The 25908-nt window shown below is 51.4% G+C and overlaps 2 protein-coding genes across 2 annotated transcripts in view; one reads left to right on the forward strand and one right to left on the reverse strand.

Annotated features, from left to right (window-relative positions):
* Positions 1-297: 297 nt before the first annotated feature.
* DMAP1 (DNA methyltransferase 1 associated protein 1) lies at positions 298-9742 on the forward strand (the record flags this gene model as incomplete). Its single annotated transcript, XM_080692876.1, has 10 exons — positions 298-402; positions 868-959; positions 1216-1411; positions 7653-7811; positions 7896-8063; positions 8306-8491; positions 8650-8721; positions 9022-9094; positions 9187-9482; positions 9683-9742. 10 exons carry the CDS (start codon positions 298-300, stop codon positions 9740-9742), a joined length of 1407 nt encoding a protein of 468 aa, XP_080549002.1.
* Positions 9743-10685: 943 nt separating this feature from the next.
* The window catches only part of ERI3 (ERI1 exoribonuclease family member 3), a gene marked incomplete at both ends in the record, with an annotated part of 137768 nt that continues 122545 nt past the window's right edge, over positions 10686-25908 (reverse strand). The window contains 1 exon segment of the mRNA XM_080692427.1: positions 10686-10768. Coding sequence (XP_080548553.1) covers positions 10686-10768 — 83 coding nt within the window.

The raw sequence follows: 25908 nt of genomic DNA on the forward strand, positions 1-25908 counted from the left end.
CCGGAAGTTTCTGCCCCTGGCTTTGCAGGAATAGGGGATCCCCAGAGGGACCGCAGCCGGGATACCCAGGTGCACAGGCACACAGGACGTAAGGGCACAAAGACTGATAGGGCCGCCGGAGACACCCAAGCTGCGGGACACAGGCAGAACACCGACCTGACCGAGACCACCCTCCTCGCGGCCCGCCTCTTCACCCCGCCCCCACTTGGTCTGGAGGGGCCCCGCCCCCTGACCTGAGCCTGGTCCCCCTTCAGGCACTGACCCTTAACCTCGGGGTGCGCCCCCGTCTCTGGCGCGATGGCTACGGGCGCGGATGTACGGGACATTTTAGAACTCGGGGGTCCAGAGGGGGATGCAGCCTCCGGGACTATCAGCAAGAAGGACATTATCAACCCCGACAAGGTAAGGGGGGCACCAGAGCATCGAATAGGGGGAATGAAAGGGTGAAGGAGGAGAGATGGGGCAAGTTATGGAGTGCTATTCTAGTGAGATGTATGATAATAAGGTGTGCCTCAGTGGAAGAGAATATGTGCCATCCTTGGAGAGATGGTGGAGGAGGTGGGACACTGGGGGGGGGGATTATGGGGACCAAGAGAGTGAGATACTTTTAAGTTATTGGGTGGGGGAAGACGAAGCCATTGTGACAGTCTGAGAGGTAGGGAAAGGATTTTCTACTCCTACAGGTGAAAGGTGTACCTAGATGATGTCATGGTGGGAAGGGGAATGACCTGGCCAGACTGGGAATGCACTTGTGAGTGGGTTTCTTTCCATTTATAGTGTGTGTCTGTGTGTCATTGTGCTGGGCTAAAGAATTCTCTGGAAAAGGGGTCTAAGCTCTAGTTTTTTCTCTGTGGTTTCCTTCCTCAGAAAAAGTCCAAAAAGTCCTCTGAAACACTGACCTTCAAGAGGCCTGAGGGCATGCACCGCGAAGTCTATGCACTGCTCTACTCTGACAAGAAGCAAGTATCAGAATCCCAGGTCCCCTGTCCTCTGACCCACTTGCCACGTCCCTAACTCCTGGATTTCTCTTCCAGTTCTCCCCCCCATCTCCCCTCCCCATCCTGGGCTCCTGCTTGCTGAGCAGGATACAAGAGGAGCCCAGATGTTTTGCTTCAGACATGACTTCCTTGCTCAAGGGTAGATCCACTCCTTGGGCCCAGCAGCTCTCTACATTTCCTGATTCTAACTTTCCACCTCCCTAAACCCCACTGCCAGGGATGCACCCCCACTGCTACCCAGTGACACTGGTCAGGGCTACCGCACAGTGAAGGCCAAGTTGGGTTCCAAGAAGGTGCGGCCCTGGAAGTGGATGCCATTCACCAACCCAGCCCGCAAGGATGGAGCTATGTTCTTCCACTGGCGACGGGCTGCAGAGGAGGGCAAGGACTACCCCTTCGCCAGGTTCAATAAGGTGAGCTATCACTATCTACACAGGCCAATGCTGCCCACCTGCTCTGAGCCACTTGTACGAGCTTTCCAGCCTCCTAGGGTTGGCTCCACAGGCATGCTAAGGCCCAATCATGGTTACCCACTCAATCCACATGTCAGATATATGCACAGTAGGAATCTGTGGGTCTGTCTGTGAAATCCTGTTCCCTGAACTTACTCTGGGTTTTGATGGCTTCTCTTGGCTTTTCAGATACTGCTGTTCCTCAGAGCTCTATCCTAGGTATTTTACTTTTCTCATTCTCTGCTTTCTCCTCTGTCTCATTTGCCCGTGATTTATCCAGTGACCCCAGAGCAAAGATTCCCGTATCTTGTCATTTTCTGACATCTCTTTCTGAATGCTCCACAGGCATCTCACATACAGAACTTATAATCTTTCCTCTATCACCTGCTCCAAACTTTTTCCCCATCTCAGTGAGTGGCACCAGTACCCTACAGGTTGCCCTTGATTTAGCCTTAGCACTCAACAATAGACAAAGAAGGTAGGGGAAATTGGGTGTGCCGGCACATGCCTTTAATCCTAGTACTTGGGAGGATGAGACAGGAGGATCCCAGATTTGAAACCAGCCTCAGCAACTTAATGAGAACCTGTTTCTAAATAAAAATAAAATAAGGCTGGGAATGTAGCATGGTACTAGAATGCCCCTCAGTTCAATCCCCAGCACCACACACACACAAAAATAAATAAAAAATAAATAGAAGGTAGGGGAAAACTGGCTGTGGTCCCACATGCTTGTAATCTCAGTGCCTGGGAGGCTAAGACAGGAGGATTTCAGGTTTGCAGCCAACTTCAGCAACTTAGTGAGGCACTTTGCAACTAACTGAGGCCTTGTTTCAAAATAAAAAAATAAAATAGGGCTGGGGTGTAGAATGCCCCTGAGTTCCATCCCCAGTACCAAAAACAAAAAAAAAAAAAAGCAAAACAAAAATGTAGGGGAAGACAAGTAACGAACATGTAAGGAAATAAAATAAGTTGGATTCTTTCAGATAAAAGCCAATAAAATGAGACCAAGATATAAATGGATATGAAATGAGATAGTGAACTTGTAGGTATAGGCGAAGCCTGCTTTAGATAGGTGGTCAGGGAGGGCCTCTCTGAGGAGGTGTTTGATGCATCAAGCCCTCTTGATTCTCTGTGATAATAAGTCACATCTCTGGCTCTATTCTTCGTCCTCTGTGCCAGCATCCAAGTCCAAGCTGAATTATCTTTGGTCTGCATTATTGAAGTTCAGCCAGAGTGGGGCCTTACCCAGACTAACCCAGCCAGGATTCCCTAGCTCATGCCTGAAGCCACTGTCGAGCGCAGCCTCACAGTGCCACAGCTTGGAACAGCCTAGAGTTTGAACCTAAAAGCACTAGGGCCTAAAACCCAGGAGTGCAAGTCCTGACTTCTCTCAGCCCCAAGTATCCAGCTGTACCTCGACACCTTCCGCTGAATGGTTCTCAGCCTGAGGATGGGCACATGTGAATCCATCACTCCCCACATCCCAGGCCGGGTTTTTGTTACCAAGGCCCTCAGGTCCAGTGAAGGGAGAAGCTGGAGACACAGTATCGAGAAGGGGCAGCCAAGAGGTGAGGCACGGAGGCAGTGGGAAGGAAGCCAGATGAGACAGGTTGAGGCAAAGATAGAAAAATGTTGTGTATTTAGTAAACACTGCTCTGTGCCCAGTTAGGCCTGAGCACCAAGGGCATGTAAATGAATCAGAAAGTGTCTCCCCTCAAAAGCTCCACATTTGGGGGGGAGGCAGAGGCAATTAGTTTGGTGGGGTACACACTGTGTTGGGAAAACCTGAAAGTCATGGAAGCTTCTTAGAGTAGTTAGGGCTGAGCTGTGCTGAAAATTGTTGCCAGGTGGAAAGGCGGTGCGATGGCAGAGGGAACAGCATGAGGAAAGGCATAAGTAAAAAGGAAAGGGTCCTGTGTGTGGGCCCTGTGTATGCTTTGGGTATTTCCACACTGATAAATTCCAGCAAGGGGAGGGAGTGTTGGTGGGCATGGGGCCTGAGCGGTGAACAGGGCCCAGATTGGGTGTCGCCTTGGCAGCTGGGTTTTGGGAAGCCACTGATGGTTTTGTATGTGCGTGTGCATGTGTGTGTGTATGGTACTGTCCGACTGTCTACCTCCAAGCTATACCCCCAGCCCTATTTTACTCTTTTTATTCTAAAACATGGTCTAAGCTGCTGAGGCTGGCTACAAACCTGCGATCCTCCTGTCTCAGCCTCCCAAGTACTGGGATTATAAGCTTGCACCACCTCACCTGGGCACTGACGTGTTTTAAGCAGAGTAGCATCATGTTTAGGAAGATCTGGGAGACTGGGGCCACCAGTGAAGTCAGAGTTAAATGAGTTAATGCTCTTCCTCTCCAATACTGCTCCTCGGGGTGGGGGGCCACTCTCGGTCAGTGGCTCCCATCCACTCCCTTGCTCAGGCAGAAACCCAGGAGTCGTGTGTAGCATCCCTCCTCGCCCTGTACACCCAGGCCCTGTGGTTTCTATTGCCTGAAGCCTCAGCCTCTGCCCTTCCCACTGTCTTCCACTGGTGCTATTTTGGTTCAGCCTTTACACTCCCACCTGCTTACTGCTAAAATCAGCCAGCTGGCCTCCGGGCCTTTGCTTTACCCCTGTCCTCATGATGCCAGGTGGTCAATGATACAAGAAACATGAGCCGTACTCTTCTAAAACTACCCTTCCTGGCTTCTGTCATTCTGAGGATGAATTCCGGTGTCCGTCCACAGTGGGCACACAGGCCTGGAGAGCTGGCTTCTGCTGACCTGCGTGTCCCTCTGCCTGGCCCACACACAGGCTGGTGTTCACTCATGGCTGTTCATATTGCCCCTCTGCCTAGGATTTTCTCTCTTAACTCCCTTCATTAGCTCACTTCTATGTGATCTTAGAATGAACCAGGCATCATTTACCTCTTTTCTGACTGACTCTTGTCCCCAGGCTGGACCTGGTCACTTGTTAACACCCTGGGCATACCTTTGTCATCAGACTTGCATTAAGATTAGTATTTTTTTTTTTCAGCTGGACTGAGAGCTTTGAGAGGTGAGGACCACTCTGTTGTACTTAGCACTATGTCCCCAGCTTGGGTGTAGCAGGCCCATGGTAATGTTGAATGAAAGGATGGGGGCCTCCTCACTTGACTGTGAGCGCCTTGAGATTGGCTCTAATGTTGTTGAGTTTGGGGCTTTTCTAAATTGAATGGAATTAAATGCATAGGAGGGATATGTAACCAAGCCTGGGAAGTCAGAGAGACTCTCCAGTGAGAGAGTGCCTGGGAGATCAAAGGGACGTGAAGGTTACTAGGCAGAAGGAATGTGGACGTGGAGAGCATTTCCAGCAAGAACAGAGATGAAGGGTAGAGCCTGGTAAGCTCCAGAAACTGCGAGCCACTGGCTGGAAGTGAGGGCCGTGAGGGACAAAGGCTGCGGAAGGAGGCTGGTCCCTCTTGTGTTCACAGACAATCCAGGGGACATTCACTGGTATCTGAATGTAGGAAATGAACTAGATACCCTTGCTCTCCAGGAGTTTGTGAGCTATCTAGAAAGCATTTTATCTTGGAGATGAGAGACTTTGAGGGTTTATGGATGACACGGTGCACGCCTATAATCCCAGTACTTAGGGGTTGAGACCCAAGGACTGCAGGTTCAAGAACAGCCTTAGCAATGTCAGGAGACTCAGCAACCTAGTAAGACCCTATTTCAAAATAAAAGTAAAATTAAGCCGGGTGTGGTGGCACACACTTGTAATCTCAGCATCTGGGAGGCTGAGACAGGAGGATCGCGGTTCGTGGACAGCCTTGGCTACTACTTAGTGAGGACCTTTGCAACTCAGTGAGACCCTGTTTCAAAGTAAAGAATATGCTGGGCGTGGTGGCCCACGCTTGTAATCCCCGCACCTGAGAGGTGGAGACAGGAGGATCGCACAGGTTCAAAGCCAGCCGCGCTGGTGTAAGAGACCCTGTTTCAAAAATATAAAAATAGGTCTGGGAGTGTAGCCCAGAGGTAGAAGGGCTTCCAGGAACCCCAGTACCACACACAAAAAAATAGGGCTGGGGGTGTAGCTCAGAGGTAGAATGCCCCTAGGTTCCATCTCCAGCACCACACACACAAAAAGAAGTAAAATTAGAAAGGGCTGGAAGTAGCTGGGCATAGTAGCACATGCTTGTAATCCCCGTGCTTGGGAGGCTGAGACAGGAGGATCACATGGGTTCTAAGCCAGCCTCAGCTACTTAGTGAGGCTCTCAGCAACTTAGTGAGACCCTGTTTCCAAATAAAATATAAAATAGGTCTGGGAGTGTAGCCCGGAGGTAGAAAGCCCCTGGGTTCCACCTTCAGTACCATCAAGAAAGAGAGGAAGGAAGGAAGGAAGGAAGGAAGGAAGGAAGGAAGGAAGGGAGGGAGGGAGGGAGGGAAAAGGGCTGAAAGTATAGCTGAGAGGTAGAATGCCCCCGGGTTCAGTCCCCCCACAAAAGATAAATGTTCTAGAACCATGCATCTCATATTACTTATGCTGAAGGAAGGGTGTGTGTGTGTGTGTGTGTGTGTGTGTGTGTGTGTGTTTTACTAGGGATTTAACATAGGGGCTCTCTACTTCCAAGCAACATCTCCAGCCCTATTTTATTTGGAAACAGGGTCTCACTAGGTTGATGAGCGTCTCACTACATGCTGAGGCTGTCTTTGAACCTGCAGTCCTCTTTGTCTCAGCCTCCCAAGTACTAGGATTATAAGTGTGCACCACCATACCCAGCTGCTGAGGATATATATATATATATATATATATATATATATATATATATATTTCCAACCCATCAGAGACTGATAAAGATAATAAAGATAATAAAATTGTAAGAAAAGATAAAACAAGACGACATTTCATATTATTCAGCATCACATAGTTACTGTGTAAAAGGCTTACAGTGGCTTCTCTCAAATTTCCATTCTGAGCACAAACCAGTGATGACAGTGTGCCAATAGCACTGGCCTACGCTCTGCCCTTTTAAGTAGCACCACTCAGAGGTCAGATTTTGGCTGCAGGTGGAGGACTGATGGGAGGATTGAATGGAGGCAGAGAGGCCAGAGGAGGCTGTTTCTCCTATCCAGGCAAGTGATGAGGCTGGTCTGTTCCTGTATGTGGCAGTAGAGAAGAGAGGGATTTTGGAGATAAAGTCACAGATTTGGTGTGAGGTAGAAGTTAAAAGATGCTGGGCATGGTGGCACATGCTTGCATTCCTAGTACTTTGGAAGCTGAAATGGGAGGATCACAGGTTTGAGGCCAGCTTAGACCCTGTTTCAAAACAAAAAAAGGGCTAGATGTGTGTAGAAAGGTAGAGTACCCCTGGGTTCAATCTCCAGTACCCCACCCACCCATACACACATGGGAGGAGGGAGGAGAAGAAAGAGAGAGAGGAGAGGATGGATGGGTATGTCCCAGTTTCTTGGGCAGCTGGATTGGGTGATGGGGAGATTGACTGAGGCCTGGATTGGAGATGGAAGCTTGAGGGCGTGTGATAAGCTTAGTACTAAGCATATTGAGTCCCCAGGGATAGTTTGGGATCTCCGATAGGTGTTCAAGAGGTGGCTAGAAAGAGTTGGTATGGTGTTCCCTGGTCCAGTTTAGCACTGACCTGGCTGACCGACAGGCCCAGCTGTGATGGTGCTCCTTATCTGTAGGGGAGGCATCAGGGAAGGGGTGTTGGCAGGGTTGCTCATGTTGGGACCAGAATTCAGGCACTGTCTCCAAGATTGCTTGATCTTAGAGTGCTCTGTGGGAGTGGCAAATCCCACTGTCACCACTTGGTGGCATCAGTGCTCCAGGCAAAAGTTGCATGGAGAGTGACTGGTGTATTTAGCCTTCTAAAGACTCCAGAATTGACCTTTGGACTCCACAGAAGTGCTTACAAGTGCACCCTCACCTTTACCATGGGGGCATGGGGCTTGTGGCCTGTTCACAGGCTCTGAAGCTGAAGAGAGGGAGAAGTTGCTCTTGGAGTAGTCAGGCAGGCTACAGCCCAAAGAGTGCTTGGGCCTTGAGTCAAACAGAAAGGTGCTTTTTGTCACCCCAGGATGCCCTCTGCAGGGTACAGGCAGAGGATCTGCTTTTGTTCAACTTGGGGATTGACAATAAACAGGAGGGGGGTCATGGGACCAGAGCCTACTGGATGTGACCTGACCTGGGCACATCCCACTGTGTCTTCTGTGCCAGTAGACTGTGCAGGTGCCCGTGTATTCGGAGCAGGAGTACCAGCTCTATCTCCATGATGATGCTTGGACTAAGGCAGAAACTGACCACCTCTTTGACCTCAGCCGCCGCTTTGACCTGCGTTTTGTAGTTATCCATGACCGGTATGACCACCAGCAGTTCAAGGTGTGTGCAGCCCTGGTGGCCCTATCTCCATGCTGTCCCTTCCGAATGCCCAAGTGGTTATTCCCTGCATGTCTTGATCCATAGAAGCGTTCTGTGGAGGACCTGAAGGAGCGGTATTACCACATCTGTGCTAAGCTTGCCAATGTACGGGCCGTGCCAGGCACAGACCTCAAGATACCAGTATTTGATGCTGGGCATGAGCGACGGCGGAAGGAACAGCTGGAACGTCTCTACAACCGGACCCCAGAGCAGGTCAGCCCCGAGCCCACACAGCAATGCTAGAAGCCCCAGAATCTTGTGCATTTGTCTCTATCCTCCATCTCCTCACCTGCCTGTTCCTTACTTCCCATCTCTCCCTGCCCATCCCTGCTCTCCTTCGCCTCCCTCCTGTCTCCCCGCTGAGCTCCCCTTACAGACAGCATAGCACTCTTCACCTCCCTGCCCATCTCCCCTGAGCTGCCCTCACATGCTTCTTAGCATCTCTTGCTTTTCAGGTGGCAGAGGAGGAGTACCTGCTACAGGAGCTGCGCAAGATCGAGGCCCGGAAGAAGGAGCGGGAGAAGCGCAGCCAGGACCTGCAGAAGCTGATCACAGCGGCAGACACCACTGCAGAACAGCGGCGCACGGAACGCAAGGCCCCCAAGAAGAAGTTGCCCCAGAAGAAGGAAGCTGAGAAGCCGGTGCAGAGGCTGGATCAGCCCAGTTGAGGGTGGAGGGGGTTGCCGGCTAGGGCCCCACCCTGAGCGGGAAATTCTGACAGTACCTAGAGCCCGTGGGGGGCTAGAACTGACCCTGCGTCCACTCCCTGTGACATCTCGGTCTCCATAACTCTCTGCAGGCTGTTCCTGAGACTGCAGGCATCAAGTTTCCAGACTTCAAGTCTGCAGGGGTCACGTTGCGGAGCCAGCGGGTACGTTGTTTGGGCCCTGGGTTCTAGCTGGCTTGAGTGCTGCAGCCAAGGGGGACTGAAGCAATAGGCAAAGCACTGTAAGGGGGGGGGGGGGGGCTTGCCAGGCTCTCAGGCGGACGTGGCTGGGCTGAGGTCACAGCTTTCACTATATTTCACTATATCCACTTCCTGGATATTTCCTTTTCTGGCCCATTGCTACCTCCAAGGGTTATCCCCCTCCCCCAGCCCCAGCTGCCTTTAGCCCCTTTTATCCCCTAAGCCTCCTGTGGGAGATAGAGCTTAGCTGCTGGGTCATTGCAGATGAAGCTGCCCAGCTCTGTGGGTCAGAAGAAGATCAAGGCCCTGGAGCAGATGCTGCTGGAGCTTGGTGTGGGTGAGTGTGGGGGGCCGTGGGTGAAGGCTGGGCGGGGGAGGGCAGTCCCCTTGCAGGCCCTTGACCAGACTCTGGTTTTGCCTTGCCTGCAGAGCTGAGCCCGACTCCAACAGAGGAACTGGTGCACATGTTCAACGAGCTCCGCAGTGACCTGGTGTTGCTCTACGAGCTCAAGCAGGCCTGCGCCAACTGCGAGTATGAGCTCCAGATGCTGCGTCACCGGCATGAGGCACTCGCCCGAGCGGGCGTGCTAGGGGGCCCCGCGACGCCAGCAGCGGGCCCGGCCCCAGCCTCTGTTGAACCAGCAGTGTCTGAACCTGGACTTGGCCCTGACCCCACCAAGGACACCATCATCGATGTAGTGGGCGCACCCCTCACACCCAATTCGGTAAGAGCATGCCGTGGCCTTGTGAGCAAGCACGTGTGCATACTGGCCTCATGCCCTCTAGTGCCTGCAGTGGGAATGATCTCCCAGGGCCAGAGTGGGTTGACAATAGACGCCGTCTTTCTGTGAGTGTGAAACACACACACCAAGCCTGAGTCAGGCCGCGGGCACCACTGACCTCCACACCTCCTGTGTCTCCTCAGAGGAAGCGACGGGAATCGGCCTCCAGCTCGTCTTCTGTGAAGAAGGCCAAGAAGCCGTGAGAGGCCAGCAGTCGGGTGGTGCTGTGGTGCAAATAGAGCGGTGACTCAGACCAGGCTCTGCTGCTTCCTTCTCTGCACCTCGGCGGCCCGGCTGGGAGGGTGGGCCAGGTGGGGTCGGCACAACCACTGCCTGCAGGTGGCCATTGGGGCTTGCCTGTGTTCTGGCCCTTAGTGGCCTCTAACCCTGACCACTTGCTACCAGTGTTGCCCACAGCCCTGCACCTTGAACACCGTGGTCTTCTACGCCAGGTGCTCTGGCACACAGCAGTGGCTCAGATGCCAGCAGCCTCAAGCAGAGCCTTGTGCTCACAGTCCCGACACCCCAGCCCTGTGCGTCTTCAGGGAGGGCATCAGGGCACACGCTACGGTGACAGCCAGCCACACACTGTTGGCTTCATGCCTGGAGGCAGCCTGCAGTGTGCTCTGACCACCTTCAGGTCCTGACAGCGTTAGCCTGGCCACAGCCTTACATGAAGATGGCTCTGCACGCACACCCAGCGCCTTGTTTCCCCGACTTTATTCAGTGGCACGTTCACAGCAGGGATAGGGGTAGACACAAGGTGGGGCCTGATCTGTCCTGGAGCCCTGGGGGCACCACACACCATGCACTATGGATGGGAGGGGGCACAGGGGGGCTGGGTAGCCCCAGCAGAAGCCTGTGTACCAGGGAGGAGGCGGCAAGTGCCTGGGTCCCCCTAGCCCAGGCCCACAACGGGAGAGGCTGATACTGGGCTGAGATTGAGGGGTGGGGTAAGGGGCACAAAGTGTCTGCTCCAGAGGGGCCATGTGGCCAAGCGCTCGCCCAGGGCACCAGCCCACGGGGCAGTTGGGGACACTCTGGGCGCAGGGCTGTGCCACTCCCCCTTGTCCCCTCTGGTGAGGGAGAGGATTCTGGGCTGAGCCAAGCAGCTCTCCTTTCCTGCCCCGTCCCGTCCTCGGCCAATCAGAATGGCTTTGATGTCTGCTTGAAGATGAAGCCTCGATATGCCAGCGTCTTCATGATGTTGGCAATATTCTTACAGTCATCTACAGGGAAAAAGAGAAAACATTTAGATGGGCCTCAGCTCCTTCCCCGTGCCCATAGGTGCTCTTACAAGGGTGTGGTAGGATGCAGGTTCAGGTACACAGGCCCCAGACAGGGGGGTCCCCGACCCTGGCAACTGCATCCCCAGTTTCAAGTTTGGCTGGTTGAAGCTGGGCCAACAAGAAGCCTGGTCTTGATGCTTCTCAGTCCCATAATTCATGCTGGAAATTGGCCGGCGTGTCCTGTCCCGGCCCCAGCGGTGATGTATGGGCGCCGTCGCAGTAAGAAAAAGGCAGAGTAAATGTGTAATTTCTCCCTTGACGGCCCCCGGCCGCTGGGCGATCCTTCTTGTTGCCGCCGCGTGGGGACGGCCCGTCCGCCACACTCCGTCTTCCCGCCACCCGCCTTGATGTCTCCATTTCATTACTGTGTGGCCATTCATCACGCCCACGGCCAGGGTGACTTTGCCGGCACGTGCATGTATGGGGATGTGGCCCAGGCCGTAATCACTGGTGACAAGGCACAAGGCTCTGCACTCCTAGGCCAGGGCCCCGGGCATCACCTGCTCTGGGCACCTGTTTCTGGGTGGTCCCAATAGTCTGGGGAATGCTCAGATTTACAGCCTCGCACAGGCCTGGCCACCAGCACTCCACTGGACACAGCTGTGTGTGTCTGCCCAGGGCTTGCCTCTGTCCCTCTGAGATCAGAGCTGGGTGGTCACTTGAGCGCTGTCTCCACTCCTACCCCACATCTGGAGGTACCAGACCCTGTCGCAAGTGGCTTTTCCAGCATGGGTTCCTGTGCTGAAGTCTCTCAGCCACCTGGCATTCTGGAGGCGGCAGGCACATTGGGGCCTGAGGATGGTGGACATAGGCCAGGACTTGGCCCATCACCAGGAAGGGCAGCTGCCCAGAGCTGTCCCAGAGTGAGCTTAGCACAGGGGTTCTACATGCCTGGGCTTTTCTGTCCAGCTGCCTGGAGCAGCAAACAACTCACTATCCCCTCACCTGCCTCTCCTCCACTCCCCTCCCGCCTCCTTCATGCTCCTGGGCCATGACGAGGGCCTTACCACCACCAGCCCTCATGGGATCGATGCTGTGATTGCAGAAATATTGTACATCGATGTCATAATCAAGTGTGTGGGGGGGGGTTGGTAAGGTCAAGGTGGGGTCAGGAGGCCTGTGCATCTGTCAAGGCTTGCCCTTGCCAGGACCTGGGCCTAGGAAAGGGACCCCCAACCCTCAAGCTTGGATAGCAGCTTTAGATTTCAGTTCAGACAGGCAAGACAGGGTCCTCCCTTGCAGAATCAACATGTATGTCTGTGGAGGCTGTGGGTGTACAGAGGTGACACCTTGTCCCCCAGGGACTCAGAAAGCCATGAGGGCCGATCTGAGGCAGAATGGTGGGAAGACAGATGGGTAGGTAGTGGCGGCCATGGCAACTCCAGACGTGACCCATCCCCGTGGTTTATGGGCCGGACACGCGCCCCGCTCAGCTGAGGCCCTGTCATTTGTCTCCCTTAGTGCATACGCCTGTGCTGTTGGGGGTGGAGGAGGGAGGGGCTGCGACTGGAAGAGTGAAGCAGTTGATGGGAGAACAGCATGGAAGGGGTCTGGGGGGAGGGGCAAGATGGGACCTCCGGTCCCTGGTGTCCCTTGGAGGGGCTACCAGAGGGTGACTTTCTTCCCAAATGAGCCTGGGTCTGTATAGACACCCCCAGTCCTCCCTGTCTCCTACACTCTGGGGACCATGGGTTCTGTGCATATTAAGAATAAGTCCCCTCGTTATCTGCAATTACCCAGCGGCCACACACCTCATTTCTTCCAGCAGAAAAGAAAATTAGTTTTCTATTGACTTCATCTGGCTCCTCCCTCATTGCTGGACTAATCACTCAATCTGCTTCCCCCAGCCCAAGTGAATGTCCCAGCCCAGACCCCCAGGCAACCAGTCATCAGTGGGCAAGCACTGAGCAAGTGCGCTGGGAAGGGGCCCCAAACCTCAGTCTCTGTCCTTGACCTCTGCCAGCACTACACATTGGACGACTTCACCCAAACCCTAAGCTTCACTGCCTGAAAGGCCGGCCTCTCCAGTTTGGTCCTCTCCTGAGTTCCACACCATAAATTCAAATGCCTCTCATATCTCTTCCTAAGCCAGGTGTGGTGGCACACGCTTGTAATCCCCGCACTTGGGAGGTTGGAGACAGGAGGATCGCACTGGTTCGGAGCCAGCCTCGCTGGCTTAAGAGACCATTTCCAAATTAAAAAAAAATATAAAATAGGTCTGGGAGTGTAGCCCAGAGATAGAAGGGCTTCCAGGAACCCCAGTACCACTACCCCCCCAAAAAAAAACAAAAAGCAACAAAAACCCCAAATATCTCTTCCTAGATAAACAGAATCAGAATGTCTCCAGGAATGAGCAAATTTTCTTCCCAAGCTTCCTCTTACTCTCTTTTCTACATGAGTGAACAACACCAGAATCGACTCAAAATGCCCTAAGAAGAAACCTGAGAATCAGACTCCACATTTTGCCCTCTCCTTGCTCTCCAAATCTAACCAAGTATGAACCTCTGCAGATTCGATTGTGTGTGTGTGTGTGTGTGTGTGTGTGTGTGTGTGTGTGTGTGTGGTACTGGGGTGGAACACAGAGGCTTTCTACCTCTGGGCTGTACTCCCAGACATATTTTATACTTTATTTGGAAACAGGGTCTCACTAAGTTGCTGAGAGCCTAAGTAGCTGAGGCTGGCTTCGAACCTGTGCAATCCTCCTGTCTCAGCCTCCCAAGTGCGGGGATTACAAGTGTGCGCCACCACGCCCGGCTTCCAGATTTGATCTTATTCTCTAGTCATCTACTTCCCTTCCTCCCAGCAGCAGCTGCCCATGAGTCCAGACCCCATCACCTTTCGCTTGGATTACAACAGCCTGTCCTCTGTCTCTTGCCTGATGCAATCCATGCCCTGGTAGCCAGTGATCTTTCTTATACAAATCTGACTAGGTCCTTCCCTCTGTAAGTCCTTTCCGTGGTTTTCCCACCCCACTGTTTAAAGTATACACTCTAACTTGATTCAGAGCCTCTGTAAAAATTGATCCCTGCCACCTCTTGTCTCACCTCTGCCACTCTCCGCCCCCGATTCCTGTGCTCCAACCTCAAGGAACAACTTACTATTTGCTGAAATGACAGAGTGGGCTCTGAAGTCAGGCGAGCCTGCCAGCCCCAGCTTTACCCACTGGCTTCATGACATGCAGCCAGTGCTTCATTTCCCTAAGCTTCAGGTGAAGGCAGCGTGTTTGCAAGGGATGACAATGGCCTCGGCATCACTGCTGTGCCTCATGTCCTGCACTAGGTGTTCTTTATGCTGGGAATACCTGCTCTCTTCCTGAAAAGGCCAGGATGCTAGTTTTCTGGGTGACCCAGTGGTGAGGAGGCATACAGTGTACAATCTGAGGCATGGATGACCATGGAGGGGCTGGCTGACACACTTGATGAAATCAACTGCCATTCATTCCAAACTGACTACTGATGGCTTACTGGGGTTGCTGGAGTCTTAATTTGTTGCAAATTGGTCCACAACAAAAGAGGTTGGGAGAGAGGAGGACACTTATTGAATTCACCTCTCAAGCCAGTGGAATGGCTACTATAGTCTGTCAGCCCAGGGCTCTCTTTCCCACTAGGAGCCTTGATAAGAGTCAGTACAAACTACAGATCAGTTAAAAAATAGAAGTCAATAACACAAAAGATAAAGAAACTTGGCAGAAGAAGCACTAAAGACAGACTTTTTTTGGTGGTGGTACTGGGGATTGAACTCAAGGACATTCTACCTCCCTATTTTAGTTTCTCTATTTTGAAACAGGGTCTCATTACTTGCTAAGACTGTCCTTAAACCTGCGATCTTTCTATCTCAGCCTTCTAAATACCGGGATTAGAGACGTGCACGAAGCCCAGCAGCCCTGGGCTTTTTAATGGGCTGAACATTGAGAAAGTGACAGCAGCAGGGAGCCAGAACCACGGGCCAGTGACAGCACGACCCGTGGGGACCTTGGCTTGGAGCTCTGGGGCCACCTGAGCAGCCTTGCCTCCTAGCATTCATTTACAAGTTCAAAGCCAGCCTGGAGCTGCCATGCATGGGGTGAGAGTGGGGGAAACTATGCCTACCGTGGAGGACTCTTAAGAGTTCCTCAGAATTCTAGAAGATTCACCTGTTTTTATGTTCTTGTAGAGTCAACATGAAACAAGATGATTCTTCTTTTTTGAGGAAATTTTTTCTTTTCTTTTTTCTTTTTTTAGTACTGGGGATTGAAACCAGGGGCTCTCTATCCCCCAGCTCTTTTAATTTTTTATTTTGAGACAGGGTCTCACTAAGTTGTCCAAGCTGGCCTTGAACTGCAATTCTCCTACCTCAGTCTCCTGATCTGCTAAGATTACAGGCATGTGCCACTGCGCCATGCTCATTAATAGTCATTAATAGTCTTCATGTTGGAAATAATTTTTATATTTTACAAGACAAGGAGGGTGGTGTGCAGCTATATAAATCCTTCAGAGAGATGATTCAGGCATCTAACAAGGAAGGATAAACTTATTGGCCAGGCACAAGGGTAGTCAAATGTCTGTTTGGTAGAGAAGCTGCTAGTGGAAGGTGGCTTGGACCCCTTAAAACACCCAGTGAGAATTCAGAGAGCAGATAACCTCAAGCTGGAGGGCTCCAGGTAACACCTGCATTTGTCTGGGAAATGAAGAGGACAGGAAGCAGGGCCTGAGGCAGGTTAAGACCCATGGGAAGAATGGGATCCAAGAAACTCTCAGGAAGTCCTTCATCACACACTCAATTCATTCAGCAAACATGTACTGACATCTGCATGCTGGTGCACATGGGCCATCCTGCGTCCTCAAGGAGCTCAGAGACAGCCCTGAGAGAGGTGCAGTGCTATGAGAAAGGGAGTACGGAAAAGTCACCGAGCTCTGCTTGGGCAGACTTCTGGAAGAACAAACTAAGCAAAAGTTTTAGGGGATGTGGACGGAGCTGGCTTGGCAAGATGGGGTTAAAGTAAAGAAGATAGCCCGGCGTGGTGGCGCACGCTTGTAATCCCCGCGCTTGGGAGGCAGAGACAGGAGGATCGCGCAGGTTCGAAGCCAGCCGTGCGCGCTGGCTTAGGAGACCCTGTTTCCAAATAAAAATGTAAAAATAGGTCTGGGAGTGTAGCCCGGAGGTAGAAGGGCTTCCAGGAACCCCAGTACCACCAAAAAATAAATAAATAAATAAATAAATAAATAAATAAAGTAAAGAAGGTATTCTTGGCAATAATGCACAGCATGGGCATATTTCTAGAGGTGAAAAGGGAGTGCCCAAAAAATTAAGTTTAGCAAGTGGGGGTGGGGGTGATGAAGCCGCAGCAAGGAAATGACAAGGTAAGAAGCTGGGAAGGTCAGCAGTGACTGGCTAGAGTAGAAACCTGGAGAAAAGCTGGGCGTGGTGGCACATGCTTGTAATCCCAGCGCTTGGGAGGCTGAGACAGGATCGTACAAGTTCGAAGCCAGCCTCAGCTACTTAGTGAGGCTCTCAGCAACTTAGTGACCCTATTTCCAAATGAAGTATAAAATAGGGCCGGGAGTATAGCCCGGAGGTAGAAAACCCCTGGGTTCCACACCCAGTACCAACAAAACAAAACAAAACTGGAGGGACCCAAATGCTCAGCTAAAGAGCTCAAGGTTTTATTATTCTGACAATGATGCTGGACACTAACATGTTTAAGGAGGGGAAAGATGGAACCAGATCTGTGTGTCAGAATTATCATCCTGGGATATGAAGACAGAATTGGAGGGCTTAACTAACCTAAAGGCAAAGAGATCAATTAGCAGATTGTACCATGGTCCAGGTCAGAAGATTGGCTGGGAACTAGGCCACTGGTGTTGGAGACACACTGATGGGGTGGGGAAGTAGATGGAGGCAGGAGAATTTTTAGGACATGGAGTAAGCCTTAATGAGGGGCCTGGGAGAAGAATTAATACAGAAGGAATCTCAGATGTGCTGCGGTTTGGGCACAGCTGTGAGCCCAGCTTTGGATGAGCTAAGTAAGATTCCCGTAGGATTTCCTCAAGACTTCAAGGCCTCCCTTCTCCTAGTGTCCTAAGAAGACATTATCCTATATTTTCTTCTAATACTTTCAGCTATTTTTTATATTCAACTTTTGAATCTGGCTGGATTTTATTCAGTGATTAGAAAAGGAGTTCTATTTTTATTTTTTCCTTGATGGATAGACAATTGCCCTATTACCATAGACTGAAATATCCGCATTTTCTGCAACCTTTTGAAATGACATTGCTATGGTATATACAAATGCTCAAGTATGAGTCTGTTGGGGCTAGAAAGAAGAATGAACATGGAATGATCAAGTGGTAAGTAAGTCAAGTTGGGGAAAGCAGAGGGGCAGCAAGATGATGGACTGCTGACCCTACGGGCAAGAAGCAGTATGGCTTAAAGGAACATAGTCGCATCCTGAGGCCCAGTACAGTACCCATAGGCCTCCTGCCTAGAACTCACTGCCTGTAATATACCTCACCAGTGACTGTCAAGAACTGGTAAGGGATGGTGGGGAGAAGAGTGAAGAGCAGGAACCATGCATGGTGAGGATGAGATGGCATGAACCCTGGGCACATCAATGTCCTAGACCTCATTTTGTCACATCTTCCTGCCCACCTGCCTGTCTGGACATCTTGGCAGCAGTCACACCTGGAGAGCAAAGTACCATGGACTCACCCTGGGGTTGCTTGACAGGACCACCAAATTAAATGCTGTTCTAAGCCCGCAAGGGACATACACTACAGTTATTTGCTGCTTATCTGAAATTCAAATTTACATGGTGTCCTAATTTTTGTTTGCTAAATTTGGCAACTCTATGATGAGAGCCAACATCCCAAGTGACAGCTGGCTCCAGCTTGGGGTTCAGCAACAAATGGTGGCTCTAATGAAAGGTGGGGGCCCAGACAGCGAACACAGAACTGAAGCAGCAGGGGCCCCATCTATCTTCATATTCTGCGTTTGAATGTAAACCCCACCCTTTAGTAATTGTGTAAACTTGGGCAAGTTCCTAACTTGTTTTTTTCTTTTGCAATACTGGGGATGGAATCCAGGGGCATTCTACCTCTGAGCTACACCCCCAGGCCTATTTTTTATTCTTTATTTTGAAACAGGGTCTCACTGAGTTGCAAAGGTCCTCACTAAAGTAGCTGAGGCTGGCTGCAAACCACGATCCTCCTGTCTCAGCCTCCCGAATGCTGGGATTACAAGTGTGTGCCACCACGCCCAGCTTTAAACTTTAACTTTTTGTTTTGGTTTCTTCTCTCAAAATGGAATAATGATAATGATAGCAACTATTTCCCTCAAAGGATTGTTAGAAAGATGAAATGAGTTTTTATTTGTGAAGTGCTTAAAAACAGTATCTGTGTTAGTTATCATTAATGTTGTTATTCCAATAACACTGTTATTCCAAAAATAATATCCCAATATCCCCCATCGCCCTGTCCCTCAACCCTGATAAGTGAGGCTCAGAGTCCTCTAGGCCCCGTTCATAGCCACCTTGGCCCAAGCAACACATTTCCTAGATGCCACTCCCTCTCCCAACAGGCAGCTCCTGTAGCTTCCTGTGCCTCCCCTGGACAGGTCCTTACAGCCTCGACTCTCAAGTGACCCTTCTTTCAGCCCCTCCGTGAAGCCCCCTCCCCCTCCACCCAGCTGAGGTGCCTGGAGGTGCCACGGGGCTGATGGTGAAGGATGACGGTGGTTCCACAATAAGGGGAAAAGGCAATTTCATCTTGATTAGCAGGCGATTTCTCTCTCCGTAATAAGCGTGCTCCAAATAATTAGCGTGTTTTACGTAATAATGAAATTACAGAAATGCAGTCCACTTATTCAAACAACTCACCATTACCATATTTTTAAATATTAGACTTAATTAGAGTTTATCACTTCAGAGAAGTATGCGGACCAAAGATGTTTTTAAAAAAATCCTCATAAAGTGTTTATTAAGCGCTGGTAAAGCTGGGATAATGATGTGTTTGGAAATTAAGGCAATCAAACACTTACCGCCGCTCCTGGAGGCCGGGCATGGAAATGAGGCCATTACACGCCCATTACCCGCCAGCTCACAGCCACTTGGGGGACGGGAGGGGGAAGGATGCGCCTGGCCGGGAGGGCATGGTGCCCGGAAATGCCTGTGCCAACACCCTAGAGCGCAGGACCAATGAGCACAGTACCAAACCCCTGAAGTCCCTCACACCACATCTGGCTACCAGCAGCCCCAGCTCAGACTTGGACTGCAAGTCCACATGACTAGAGTGGTCCCGGGCACCTAAGGAGACACCAAGACCAATCCCGACCCAGACTCTCAGGCCTGGGAGACATGTCAATTGCAATCAAACCCAGGCCAGGCAGCCAGCGAGTCAGTGAGAAGAGAGAGGGTGAGTCTCACTTGCTAGCTCAGGTCACTGCCAAGGAAGCTACCAACCCAGACCAGGTAACCACTCCCAAGTCTGGGCCACACAAGAAGGGGGTCACTGGAGTGGTGAGAGGAAGCTAAGCCCAGAGCCAAAGAGGCAGAGAAGCCAGGGGCCAGGTGCAGGAACATACCTAGGGCAGGACCTGGTTCAGGAAAACAGGCAAGCAGGGTGGCTCCAGGCCCCATTTATCCCGGTGAATAACTAATTCCAGAATTTATAGTGCTGGGTTTTTGTTCCGTGGCCATTTATATCTGCGAGGGAAGGAAATGAAGAGGCGCGCGGACGCCACATCTTTCTGTGTTATTGCTTGTCTGCCATTTGCAAATCATTATTAATTGTGGGCCCTGGTGGCAGGCCGGGTGGGGGCCGGGCTGGGTACACCCACATAGCTCTTCATCAAGGGCCCAGCCGCTGCCCCAGAGAGCCAATTACCCCGCCCTGATTGGGATCAGATAAAGAGGGAATTTTTACAAATTAAGGAATAAATAGAATTTCCACACAGGGCGCGGGCAGGACCTGAGAGGCTATAATGAAAAACCATCCGTCACCATCAGCACGGCTGGGGCACGCAGCGCCGGCACTCCCTCCCTGTGGGCCCGCCCTGAAGCTCAGAGGCCTGGGCCACTGGGTGTAGGGACGCCCCAACCTTTCCAAGGCCTGTAAGTGAAAGAGGAGGCCCCAGGGGGCACATAAGCCCTTTGGGTGGAGCGGCCTCCACCTCGGCCCCAGTTGAGGCACTGGCCTGGGTAGCGCTCTCCCCTTGGCAGGGTGGGAAGGAGACTGAGGCAGTCCTGAGAAAGATGAGAGTTGGGGCAACAGGCAAAGACTACGTCCATGTCCCTCTAAGCCATGGCAGCTCTAGGGCAGAGCCCCAGCCCCCTGAACCACTAACACTGGGCTCCCATTAGCGCTCCTCCCCTTGGATCATTAAATATGTATATCTTATTACACGCCTTGTTAGAGTATCGAGCTCTATTGACTGATGATAAATCCTGAGCCTCGTCCTGGCCATAAATTTATCTGGAGATGATGAAGACTCAATAATCTAGTCAGGCAGATAATATCATCGGGCCTTAAAAAAGATCATTACATTATATGTCAGAATTAAAAGTGAAATACGCCGTAGTAACAGGGCGGCTGCTCTGGCCATTACGACAGATGCCTGCCTCCCCCAACCCCTTCCCAGCCAGGCCCCAGCCAGGTGGAGGGGCCAGGAAGCCTCACCTGCCTCCCGATGCTGGGATGCCACAACCACGAGACCACAAGTGCCAGGGGAGAGGCGGCAGCCCACAGCTGAGCAAAGGCGCCTGGCCAGGAGGTGTGAGGGGAAGAGGTGGCCCCGAGAGCAGCCCAACACATCTGCCACACCTGCCCGACCAAGCTTCCACATGACCCTGTTCCTAGGGTCTTCCACGGACAGCCTTCGGGGGCCTTCAGTGCTTCCTCACCCCCGTCCACAGTGGCCTGAACACCCGGACACAGATTCTTTACAAAAGGAGGACACTAAGATACGAAGTGGCCTGGCTCTGGGAGGGCCTCAGGGCCTGTGACCTGGTCCCGGCCCGCGCACCCTGACTCTGAGGACCTGCTGCCAGCCTCACCACTTCTTGACGCTTTTCTAGTCATTTCTACTGCAACAGCCTCAACCTTTTAAACAGCCTACGTTGTTGCTTTTGATATACTAAATTAAAATATCTCTAGCCTCTGACAACTCTAGCCTCTGACAAGTATGCTTTTCTCTCCCTCTCGAGAACCTGGAAACCATTTTCACCCCTTCTCTCTGTATGCACCTGCCCTCCTGTCTTCGCACTCTTCCTTGCCCACTCTGGACTGCGCACACCCCTTGTGCCATGCCGGCAAAGCCCACGTCTCCCTCACCCAGCCTCAGGTAAACTCTATGGCCTGAGCATTTGTGGTGACCATACCCCCTTTCCAGTTACTGGGAAGTTAGGGGTGGGCAAGGGCTCTATTTTGAGGGCTAGTTCACTGAGGGCCTTCAAGGAATTTTCTTCACATTCATGAAGAGAAAATTGAGGAAAATTTGACCTTTACACTGTGCTGGGTGTTTCCATGTCTGCTCATAATGCTGAGCCGATAGAAGCCATCTTGCAACCTGCAAGGGAGTTAACCTGCAAAGACTATCCTGAAGATAAAAGACCAGAAAAATCTGGGTTGATAAGCTGTTGAATCAACCAGCCCTCAATCACCTATCTCCACATTTTTTGTGTGTAAGGCAATAAATTGCCTTATTATTTAAGGTATTTTAAACTGGACAGCCCACAGCCAGTTTTTTCTTACAGCTGAAAGTATACTTACTAATAATGGAAAGTGGAGGAGGAAGGAGAAATGACATAGGAGTGGTGCACAACGTACAGCTGGCTGAATGGAGGAGGGAGGGTGAAGAGGATGTTGTGACTAGAGACTGGAAAGCTGGCAAGCCGTAATATGCTGTGTTGACGCATCTGACCAAACTGTTTCTGACTGTACTCTCCAGATACTAGGCCATGTTCCTAAAAAGGCTCACAGGGTCCAGTCTAGACTGAGGCTCATGTGAGGAGAGAGAATATGAAACTTTAGTGAGGGAGGTGCTTTATGTCTGTAGCTTACAATGTCAACTGACCACAGCCCCACAGCCCCAGTCATCAGACTCAGGCTTCTTCCTTCCTTCCTTCCTTCCTTCCTTCCTTACCATCCGCAGTATCTGGCTTCCAACCCCCAGACTAAGCCAGAGTCTAAAATAATGGCTGTAGCTCCAACTATCACATCCACATTCCAGGAAAAAAGAAGACAGAAAGGGCAACAACAGTGCACTTCCCGATGAGTTGTTCCTTTAAGTATAATTTCTGGAAGTTCCCCACATACCACATTTTTATCTCACCGGCAGAGCTTAGAGACACGGCCATGCCTAGCTGAATGAGAAGCTACAGAGTAGTCTTTTAACTAGGTACACACTGACACCCCTAATTACAGAGGGGTCCCATTTATTGAGAAAATGGATATTGTGTATGTACCAAATTGTTTCCATCCTAGCAAAATAAAAACCACATCTCCCTTCAGAGCTTGGATTCTCGGGTCTAACATTTCAAACTTTTTCTTGCCAATATCCTCGATTCTCTTGCCCCTTTTCCCTCAGTCACCTTTGTGTGGAAAAACCGAACTCTCTTCACTAGGCCTGCATCTGGGCCAAGTGTGGCCAGATACAACACACCTGTCCCAGGCAGAGCCACATGCGAGACCAGCACCTCAGCCACTGCTCCTCCAGCGTTCTCGCCCTGCTTCCTTTGGGAAGATTTCAAGTCGCACTCCTCTCTTGGCACCTCAAAGCCCCTACCTGTCAACACCCCAGCCCCTTGCCACGCAGACAGCCTATCTCCTGCTGCATAGGGGCCACCAGACGCTGCTCTCCTGCACTGGCACCAGTCCCTCCTCACACCTCACCACGAGAAGGGACATGCTATCACGAGGTATATGGAAGCCCATCCACCCACCTCAACACCCAGGCTGGCTTCCAGGGGTCGATGCCACCAAGCCCTTCCCTTTGGCACAGCCCGTATTCTCCTGCGCCTGCTCTTTCACCCGAGTGCCTGGATATATCGCATCTCGCCCATCTTGGCTCCTTCAACTCACTTTCCATTTGGCTAGTACCCAACCTCTCCCCCTCTCTGAGCCAAAGACACTCAAGAGTCTCCTTCCCTCATCTCCTGCCCTGCCATCTTTGCCTTACCAAAGCCACCTTCTCTCAGCCCTGTGGCTCCACAGGGTGGGCCTCAGGGCTGACAAGCATGGCAGACCCTCACTCTTTGGCTTTGGTGAACCACCCTCTTTGCATCCCACCCTCCTGGTTCCTGTGAACACTCCTTTTCTTCTAACCACCCCTCATGTAATCACAGTTGCCACTCACCCTCTCCCCTTGTCCACTCTTTCTCCTGGGAAGCCTTATCCATACCTGGGGCTTTAGTTGCCATAAATTTTCCAATGATTTCTTTTCTTTCTTTTCTTTCTTTTTTTTTTTTTTTTTTTTTTGTGGTACTGGGGTTCCTGGAAGCCCTTCTAACTCTGGGCTACACTCCCAGACCTATTTTATACTTTTTTATATTTGGAAACAGGGTCTCTTAAGCCATTTGAACCAGCGTGATCCTCCTGTCTCCGCCTCCCAAGTGTGGGGATTACAAGCATGCGCCACCACGCCTGGCTTTTTCCAATGATTTCTAACGCTATATTCCCACAAGCACCCTTGTGGCCCATGCCTCGCCATCCCTCATCAAGCTGACGACAGTGCTCCCACTGCTCTAAGTATCTCTTTTTTTTTTCTTTTTTCTTTTTTTGTTGCAGTACTGGGGATGGAACCCAGGGGCATTCTACCTCCGAGCTACACCCCCAGCCCTATTTTTATTCTTTATTTTGAAATAGAAACTCACTAAGTTGCAAACGGCCTCACTAAGTAGCTGAGGCTGGCCTTGAACCTATGATCATCCTGTCTTAGCCTTCCAGGTACTGGGATTACAAGCGTGCGCCACCACACCAGGCCATGAGTGTCCTTTTAAGCCATGAATCTGGTCATTCCACATCCCATCTTAAATCCCTTCAATGAACCTACAACAGAAGGACACTATGGAAAGCACAGTAAACTTCAAACAAGGCCTTTAGTTCCATCTACACCACAGGACTGATGTTCATATCCTGGCGCTGACAACTGTACTATAACTGTGCAAAATGTTACTCTTAGGAAAGCTGGGTAATTGATAAACAGAAACCTCCTTGCAAGTATCAAATTTAGTTCAAGGTAAGATGATGAAGATTTAAGAGTGAAAACCACATCTGACTCCTCCCTGCTCCCAGGAAAGCACCCAAACACCTTTCTATAGTTGGGGGGCCCAGCTCTGTTTACTTCTCTGGCCTGGCCCTCCCCTCTCCTGCCATATAGCACGGTCGACCTTTTGGCATCTTGGCCCTTCCGTGTGCCCAGAGACCTCCCAACTGCTCAACCCAGCCCCATCCAGGCCTGCTCTGCCCCCGTGGTATCGTACTTCAGTCTGCCTTGGTGGGTCCCCACAGCAGCCAACGTGCCCTACTGTGGCTGCCTCACCGTCACCTCCTGCTAGGCGACAGCCCCTTGAGGGGGTACCTACAAACAGGTTCTCAGAAATACGAATGGAGAGGAAGAAAGAATGCCCTGTGGAAAAGAAAGAGGGAGGGCAGTGGGGCCAGATCGCAGGTGAACCTCCTCCCGACACACCCCAAAGCCTCTACTCACCCAAGATCTGAGATCTGTCTTGGTCCTTGCCACCAGCGTCAGTGCCAAAGCTGCAGTCTTCCCACCTCCACCCCATCCCGGCCACTCGGTTTCCCAGGAGTCGGCCAGCCTGTGCTGCAGGGGTGGCAGTGGTGGGTCCCCAAACCAGTCAGGGTGTCCTGGAGAAGGGCCTGGCTAGGTCTGGGGGCTCTGGGAAGGGGGGCTGCCCTTCCTAAGCCCAGTCCCACCTGGTAAATATTTCATCCTCAAGCTGCTCAGCTAATCCCTATTAATTTCAATACAGCCGCCTTGCCTGGCTCAGCTCCCAATGCATTATTTATCCCCTTTGTTTGTTTGTCGCTAACAGGTGGGCCCCAGCGGAGGCGCTGACTGGGGACAAGCCCACTCCATCACTGTGTGGCTGTGAATTAATCATGAGGACTAATGGGAACCACCTCAGCTCCAGGCACTGCCCTAGCCACCTCCCCTGCCCTGGCACCCAGAGGTGGGCCAAGGCCACCTCAACTCAATTTAACTCAATTCAAAACAGCACATTTTATTTATTATCTGCCTACACTGTCAGACACTGTGCTGTGCTGCAGGGATACAAGGAGAACAAAACAGGCGTACGTTCTGGCCCTCAGGGAACTTACAATCTAGCGGGGGAGAGACATTAAACAATTTTCAAGCAAGGAGTTTCTTAATTACATCTACTGATTAAATGCTGTGTGTGCTGGGGAGGGGGGGAGTCACAAGGTACTGTGAAAAGGTACAGGAGAGCTGGGCATGGTGGTGTATACTTGTAATCCCAGTACTTGGGAAGCTAAGACAGAAGGATTGCAGGCTTGAGGCCAGCCTCAGTAACTTGCGAGGCCCTCTGCAACTTAGTGAGACCCTGTTTTAAAATAAAGTAAAATAAAATAGGGCTGGGGTATAGCTCAAAGGTAGAATGCCCCTGGGTTCCATCTCTATCACCCCCCACATACACATCAAAAAATAAATTAATAAAAGGTACTTAAGGTATCTGGCCAAGTCCAGGCATCAAGGAGGCCTTGCTAGGAAGGAAACTGAGCTAAGCTCTGAAGGATGAGCCAGAGTTAGGCAAGGCAAAGGGTGGGAATATGGAGCCTGGACGGGGGAAGAAAGCCACAAGAAAGGCCCTGAGACAGGAAAAGGCAGTGCAGGTTCCAGAAGGTGAGGAGAGGGCTATTGCATTAGGGGGCTGAAGAAGCCGCCAGGGACAGAGGCTGTCTGAGCCTAGGTGGGCAAGGTTGAGCCTAAGCCAATAAGGCCCAGCCTGGAGGCTCTTCTGTCTAGATGACCAGCCTTTGTCCTGATGGGCCAGAGTCATCCTGAACACAGGATTGTCCCATATGATACTGATATAAACACACACTGCCTCTGCTGACTTGAGAAACTTC

The sequence above is a fragment of the Muscardinus avellanarius genome (assembly GCF_963383645.1).
Source record: "Muscardinus avellanarius genome assembly, chromosome: 3".
Lineage (NCBI taxonomy): Eukaryota > Metazoa > Chordata > Mammalia > Rodentia > Gliridae > Muscardinus > Muscardinus avellanarius.